Raw genomic sequence first — 7,534 nt, 5'->3', positions numbered from 1 at the left:
TATTTACCTTACTATGTAAAGCGCCTTTAGATAATGTATGTTGTGATTGGATGCTATACTACAATTGAGATTGAAAGAAATTATGTTTTGTATATTTGAAAAACAAGATAAGGAAGTTGTTTTCAGATTTGTTTAAACTCAAATGTCAATATCACTATCAGTCTCAAAACCAAGTATTGTTCCAGGAGTAATTTGAGCTATAATTAAGTTTAAAGTGCTGACGCTGGTGTTATACAATATGAGAGGACACACAGAATCAGTTCACACACTCAATTCTTGTATTAATGATTTATTGTCTGTGTGAATCTTTCTAAAAACAATCTTTCAAATACAGCGATACACGTGCGTACCATTCAGTAACACATATTGCACACAATGCTGCTTAGAACAGCAACTTACCCTTTCACAAACTAAACCTGAACATTTAAAAACTGAATATTACAACACTACTCACAGAAAAGACTTGACACAATAAAAAACCTTCATTGGGTAAAAAAAATAGAATAAAGTTCAGACCTGGAGGGTAATGGTGTGAAAATGAGTCCCTATACACTGAGCACTGTCTGGGAGAATATGATCAGAAAAATGAACAAGTATTCCATGAAAAGTGCAGTAAACCAAATAAAACCTGAGGGCTTGGCTTGGAGTCTCTGATCTGATGTTTTTATGTCTTCTTAAATATTATTTATCAAGGAGCTGTAGTTCTGGAATACTGCAGTTCAATCTGAGTCTTTGTGTGCAAAATTTGGTGAGAGCTCACAAAGACAAATACTGATTTTATTTCTCCTCATGGTTCCATTCACAAGGAGAAAGAGAAATAATTACAGTACCAATCTAAATGCATCAACATGCAGCGAATGAGACGAGTCCTCTGGACACAGGATCTGTCCTTTAGCTGGTGCAGTATTTCAGCTTCGGCTGTGAGGTGAACCAGCAAAACCTGCGGCCCAGCCCTGTAGCAAGAGGACAGGTCTACAGACACAAGACAGGTCTGATAAACTCAACACCTCCCTCTTCTGTCCATCTCTACAGCCCATAAGACTCGGGTCTCACTCTCAACGCTCTTGTTGACGTTTCCTTCATTTTTCTACGCAAGTTCATCTGAGCTGGAGGAGCTCGGCAGGAGAACACACTCCTTTCTTCTGCCCCTTTTCCGCCTCCTCTTAGTAATCCTCAACCTCCTGCGGATGATATCTAGAAGACACACAAAGATGACAGTGGTTAGAAATACACATAAAGGAATCTTCTTACCTCTGCCTAGGAGGTTATGTTTTCTCTCCATTTCTTTGTTGGTTGGTTTGTTTATTTGTTTGAAAGCAAGATTACACCTATAACACAATAATAACAGAGCAGATTTTATGAAAACTTAGTGGACATTGGCCTGGGAATAATCTGTTAAACTGTGGTGCAAATCCAGATTAGTGGGCAGATCAAGGCATTTTGTATCACGAAGTAGGGCAGATTTCTCTGGTGTTTGATTCCCGTGTGATGTCCCACTTACCCGCCACACTGTCGTAGTCCTGCCGGGGATCACGCCAGTACAGACTAGGTGTGGTCCTCCAGTGGCGGTACAGGCGAGTGTGAAGCACGGACAGTGTCAGGAGAACCAACAGGAAGCCCAGTGCTGCAGCCGCCCACACAGCTTCGTCCGTCCTGGGGGTCCTCGGCAACCCATAGCTCATGATGGTGGGCTGGACGTCAGCTGCTAAGTCATGGCTGTCCGGCAGGGGGGGGGGCGCTGACTGGGATTTGGAAACGGAATCAACGCTGTGGTTTTGTTTGTGGTGAGAGTGTGGGTGGCCGTGTGTTTGCTTATGCACCAGCTCTCTCTCTTTTACATCTAATACTTCATTGCTCTTCAACTTTCCATCTGCTGGGATATAACTTTTCTCTTTAGAGTCCTTCTCTCTCCTGCTGTGTTGAGCAGAGTCTGTCCCTTCATCTCTGGGACTGAGGTCCAGCGCCTCAGGCCCTGCAGAGAGTTTGTCTTCACTGTTCACAACATCTGACAGAACCTCTGTTTGAGCCGAGGGGTTTGTGTTTTGGGCTTCAGAGGGTTCAGATGTGAGCTGCAGTGTTTCTTCCTCTATCGTTATCAAGCTTTTCTGAGAATCTGAAGTCTTCAATTCTAAAGAATCACTAACCTCAGACATATTTGACCCCAAAGGAGTCACCTGCCCGGCTGTAAGGTTCTGATTCAGATTTTGGATGTTGGATGGAGGAGGAGCTTCGCTTGGACCAGGAGGATCTGCAAGAGTTCTGTTCCCTGGAGATTCCTCAGATGGTCCTAGTGTGGTGTTGTTGTTCTGGATGTCTGCTGTCTCATTGGCCTGCTGTGTTTCTCTCCTAACAGCTCTTATTTGTCGGCCTTTCTCTTCCTTTTCCATTTTTGTCCAGCTGTTGTTCCTCCTGTTGGATTCCAGCTCTGCCTCCACTGCTTCATTTAGCAGAGAAGAGATGGTCTGCTCACAGCACTGCCTCACAGAGTCCTGGGGATTTACAATAGAGACAGTTCTGACTGCTGAATGACTCTTTTATGCTGCTTTTATTGCAGTGGATGTAAAATGACTTATAGTTAGTGTGTGAATGAAATCCCCACAATCCATTTTAAAGTCTCCGAACCTTCATCTGTGTTGAATGTTCCTCTGGATGTGTGTGTTGCAGCCGGTGCAGCTTGGCTGGCCGGGCGAGCAGCAGGTCGTACTTTCTGATGTGGTTCACATCGCTCAACTCATTTCCTGTGGTTTTCAGGGTCTCCAGCCAATCACAGACGTCTGAAGAGGCCACAGTAGACAGCTCCAAAGTGCGACCCCAGGACACCAAGGCTATCGGCTGAAATCAGAGGCAGCAGGGAAAACTCAACCCCATCCTTTTTTCCAAAGACTCCTGCCCTTGTGATTTAGTCATGGTGCAGAAATGATCTAAAAAACTGGGTTTCTGCAGGTTCCACCAAGTTACATTTAACACTTTTAAGATCAGAATGAATGAAATTTAAGACCTAGAAGTAATTACACTTCCACATAATTGCAGATAAACAGAAGTAGCCGAGTAAATGCTGCGCCATATCTACAGGCAAACACAGTCGGTATCAGAGTCTTTTCCACACCCAAGCACCTTCTACAGTAATTACACTTCCAAGGTAATTACTGTAGAAGTAATTACACTTCCCAGGGTTCATACATATTTTGACCAATGGATTTCCATGACTTTCAATAACTTAAAACCAAATTCCCATGACCAAACATTTGTTAAATCTCGGTGTGTACATGAATAAGTGACAAAATTGAGTATTTAAGCCAACAATGAGAATTTCAAAGTAGACAGTATACCTTGAATTACACAAATGAATGAGACAATAGTTTGATGGAGGTCTTTGTCTGTTGTAACCCATGGCATGTACTTTTCCATTTGTATTTGTTTCCAAGCACTTTTCCAGGCCTGGAAATAAACATTTAACAATTCCATGACTTTTCCAGGTTTTTCATGACCGTAGGAACCCTGACTTCAACATAATTGCAGATAAACTGAAGTAGTCTAGTGAATGCTGCGTCATCTCTGCAGGCAGAGACAGACGGTATCAGAGTCTTTTCCACAGCCAAGCCGACTGGACTGAGATCAATTCTGACCCTGGTGTTTGTATCAGTTATCAATTCCACTTTGGTCTTGTTTGTATCTTTACCACAGCTTGCTAACATCTTTATCACTGAGAACAAACTACAGCACACAGAGACATTACAAACTATGCATGCTGCCAAAACTGACGTTACGTTACATCAATGTTAACAGAAGCTGCTCTCAGACATTTCACTGAACTCCCTAAATCCTGCGGACTTAGGATAAGGAACCACAAATACAGCCCCTACGGAGAAGGTCTGGAGGATCTCCGGAGCTCAGTGCATGTCTTAAAGCAGCTTCAGTGTTTCTTACCATGTGTTGATTGAGGTGTGGATGTGGTGTAATGATGTATTCTGACAAACAGGAGCTGGCCAGGACTGAAAGAAAGTGACGCTCGTGGAGAGGAGCACAGGGGTGGTAGAGCAGAACAGTAGCTCCTTGCTGGAAAAGACACAACAGAAACACAAGCACACATTTGATTATCAATTATTATCAAAAGGAGGAACAGACAGACAGAATGTGATTTCTGGATTTGTTGGTAGGACTTTTTTTCTATGCCTGTTCAGAATGTTCCCGTCAAGTTTAAACTGTGATGACCGATAATCATCTGGAGGTTGAAAATAAATGGAGGGATTGGGTCCTGACGTTGCTCTTCCCACAACACTTTAACGCTGTACTTCCTGAAGTCCTCAGACTATTTATTAGTGGGCTGAGAGGACAGGGAGCATAGAGGAAATTGTAAAAAAACTAAATCAATAAATATCATTATTACTTTATTTTGAGGATGCCTCTCTGTTTGATGTGAGGTAATCAATACAAAAATGTTTTAAATGTTCACTAGATTAATGTATAAATAATATAGGCAAAATGTATATTTATGCTGAATGTACACCCAGGTCTGTATCTCACAAACCACAGTTACTATAAAAACAGTCTGTCTCCTTATTGATGCCCTGATTAAAACCCTTTCTTTCTGTTCCAAGCAGATAAATGGATTTGGATTTCAGTGAGAGTGGAGACAGATGCAGATCCCAAAGATGTTTGATGTTTAAACTTACATGCAAGTTGTTGAGCCACCTGTGAGGAGGACAGTACACGTACTCTCCACTCTCTGCCCGGACTGGTCTGTACGCTCCACTGCACAAACGCACAAGATAGATAGATAGATGGATACTTTATTAATCCCGAGGGAAATTTAGATCATCCAGTAGCTTATACAGTTAACACTTAAACACCTCACTGACATACATACATAAATCAGATACGGAGAATATATATACAGATACAGGAATGAGATGCAATGATGTGATTGTGTCAGTGTCCAGTAGGGAAGTGTTCTTGTTCTGCTGGAGTGGAAAGTACAATAAAATATATCTATATAAAACAACAAAAATATATACATATATAAATATATATAATATGTAGTGGTAAAGTCCGTGCATGGGGCTAGTATAGCCAGTAAAGGGATGGACAGTTGGTAGGTATATAATAATGAGATGAGAAGAGTAGAGAAGGGGAGGGCAGACTGAGGTAGACAAAGACACACAACTGAGATTCCTTGACTTTTATACAGTAGGTGACAAAGTTATATCTGCTGATAACTTGTGGTATTGCAAAGCAGTAGATAAGGACAATAACTACAAGTGTATCTACAAATGTGAGTCAGCAGTGTGTACAGGACTGGAGATCTTAAACTTGGGTGTGGTCGTCCACTGAATGACTTTCCACCTCACTTGAACCCACTAGATAAACATCAGCTGACACAGTCTTACCTGTTGGGAATGGTGTGATTGTAGCGGATGGGTTTGTTCATACACATCATCCTGGCTGGCTGCAGGGGAGAACAATGAGGTGCAGTGAGACTTTATCAACTCTGCACACCACTCGTCAAGCAGCCTTGATGCTTTTGATCATTTAAGCATTTGCATCAAAATCGTAGACTTTAATTTCCTCTGGCAAGTTTTCATCTGCATTAGTTGGTGTGCTAGTTAGAGATTTGCTGGAAACATTACCACGGATCTTGGTGGGAGGATTGGTGGTTTGGGTCAGAACTCATTACATTTTGGTGCTGATCCAGGATCCCCCCCATCGACTGAAAATCATTATTAGTGTGTAAAATTTGGTGCAGATACAAATTAAAAGCTGGATTTAGTGAATTTAAACTGTGGCTCTTGGCGGAGGAAGCTGCTCGACTGAGTGCTCTCCTAGTTCGGATGTGTGACTGACTATCACCCAGATTTGAGGAAACAGCCCTGGCCTGTGTTAGTGTGGAACATCAAAGGTTGAGGGAAAACTCAATTAAAGATAGAAGTGCTCTGTAAAGTGTTTGCTTACCTCGGGATCATACACTGTGTCAACACTGGGACGTGTCTGGAGATAAGGGGAGAGGACACAGGGTCAACCACTGACAGAGCAACACCCTGTCTGTCTGGGAGGTGACCAGAGAGCACCCCCCCATGCCCATCCCATACATGGGTACGGACATGCAGAAGATGATGAGGATTATGTCTATTGTCTCCATGGTTACCTGAATAGGCTCTGTCCAGGTAGACACTGGACAGTCCCCATGAAGAGAGGCTGCAGGCAGGTCCCTGTCCAATGAGAGCTAACACACAAACACACAGATACACACAAACACACGCAATGAATGTTCATGTCTGCAGCAGGTGAATACTTTAACGTGAATACTTAATGTACACACACACGCACAGCAGGTGATAGCATGTACCTTTCCATTGTCACACCCTGGCCCCGGGGACCTGGAGGCTCCGCACCGCCCCACACTGAGCCACAGCGCGGCCAGCAGCGTCACTGTCAGCGGCCGGGACGTGGCTCGGCCCCACATGGCGACACAAGCACTCAGTCATTCGAGGGGGAACGGACCCACAACAGTAGTCATGGCGTCCCTCTGGTCCTCCAGCTCCAGGGCTTCACACATCAGTTTGGTAAAGTCCCACGAACGGAGCCGCAGCGAGACGAGGTTAAAAAATGTTTTAAAAAAAGATGACGGAGCCACACGAGCTGTCTTCTTAAAGCTAAGCTAGCGTTAGCTGGTCAGGCTACATCACACAGTGAACAGTGCTAATGACACTCACGTAGATAAAGGTAAGAAAGTTGTGTTGAGCAAAAACAACATCACTGCTGTCTGACACACCACTGTCAATCTGCTGCATTGTTCAAGATTAATTTCCTTTTTTCTTGGAGGGTTTACAATATGGCTTTTATATCAACTCCATTGTAAATAGCTTATATTCTAATTGTATCTTTATTTTTTGTGGAAACATGCAATATAGCGTTCGTTATTTGTTCTTTTTCACTTTATTAGTAATATGTATTACGTTTTATTTTGAAATTCAATTCCTATTTCCGGAGTGGACTAACATAGATATTGTTAGCTTCACAAAACTATTTAACTACGGAAGCTGGAAGAGAACTTGTTTACGAAGTTTGACAAGTAAGACGTGACCCTGTGGTCAACCCTCTGTACGTCCTCTAGGGGGCGACACAGCAGCATTACCTGATTTCTATCACGGTTCACCTCATTAGATCAGATCAGATAAAAGTCTATTGATCGCAGATCAAGTCAGAGTGGGGTAGACAAGATAATGAAAAGGGCAGTAGAATAAAGACAAACATTTAATAGAAGTACGGGAGTGGCGGTGTGGCCTAGGGGGTAGAGTGGGCGTTAGGGTTAGGGTACTAAAAATGTAAGTCGCTTTGGACAAAAGCATCAGCTAAAGTGACATGTAATGTAAAAGTACTGTACATAATATAAACCTTTCACTATGGACATATTATTTGCATAGGAATGTACTTCAGTAAAGTGTCGTGGTACAGGATCAACTGTATTTAAAACACATTAGAACAAGGAAATACTGAGATCGACATTTCCATACATGCATAAATAGACTGCCATAAG

The 7,534-nt window shown here is 42.7% G+C and overlaps 1 protein-coding gene across 1 annotated transcript; it reads right to left on the bottom strand.

The window, feature by feature from the left end:
- Positions 1–281: 281 nt before the first annotated feature.
- Positions 282–6,763, bottom strand: tp53i13 (tumor protein p53 inducible protein 13). Its single transcript, XM_061073040.1, has 9 exons — positions 6,344–6,763; positions 6,143–6,220; positions 5,950–5,985; positions 5,388–5,446; positions 4,674–4,752; positions 3,928–4,056; positions 2,623–2,832; positions 1,502–2,489; positions 282–1,194 (listed from the first exon to the last, which is right to left on the bottom strand). Exons 1-9 carry the CDS (start codon positions 6,458–6,460, stop codon positions 1,088–1,090), a joined length of 1,803 nt encoding a protein of 600 aa, XP_060929023.1. The 5' UTR covers positions 6,461–6,763; the 3' UTR covers positions 282–1,087.
- Positions 6,764–7,534: the final 771 nt, after the last annotated feature.

Source organism: Limanda limanda, chromosome 6, assembly GCF_963576545.1.
Source record: "Limanda limanda chromosome 6, fLimLim1.1, whole genome shotgun sequence".
NCBI classification, from domain to species: Eukaryota; Metazoa; Chordata; class Actinopteri; order Pleuronectiformes; family Pleuronectidae; genus Limanda; species Limanda limanda.
The sequence above is the reverse complement of the archived record's forward strand: the minus strand, read 5'-3'. Positions and strand labels throughout refer to the sequence as shown.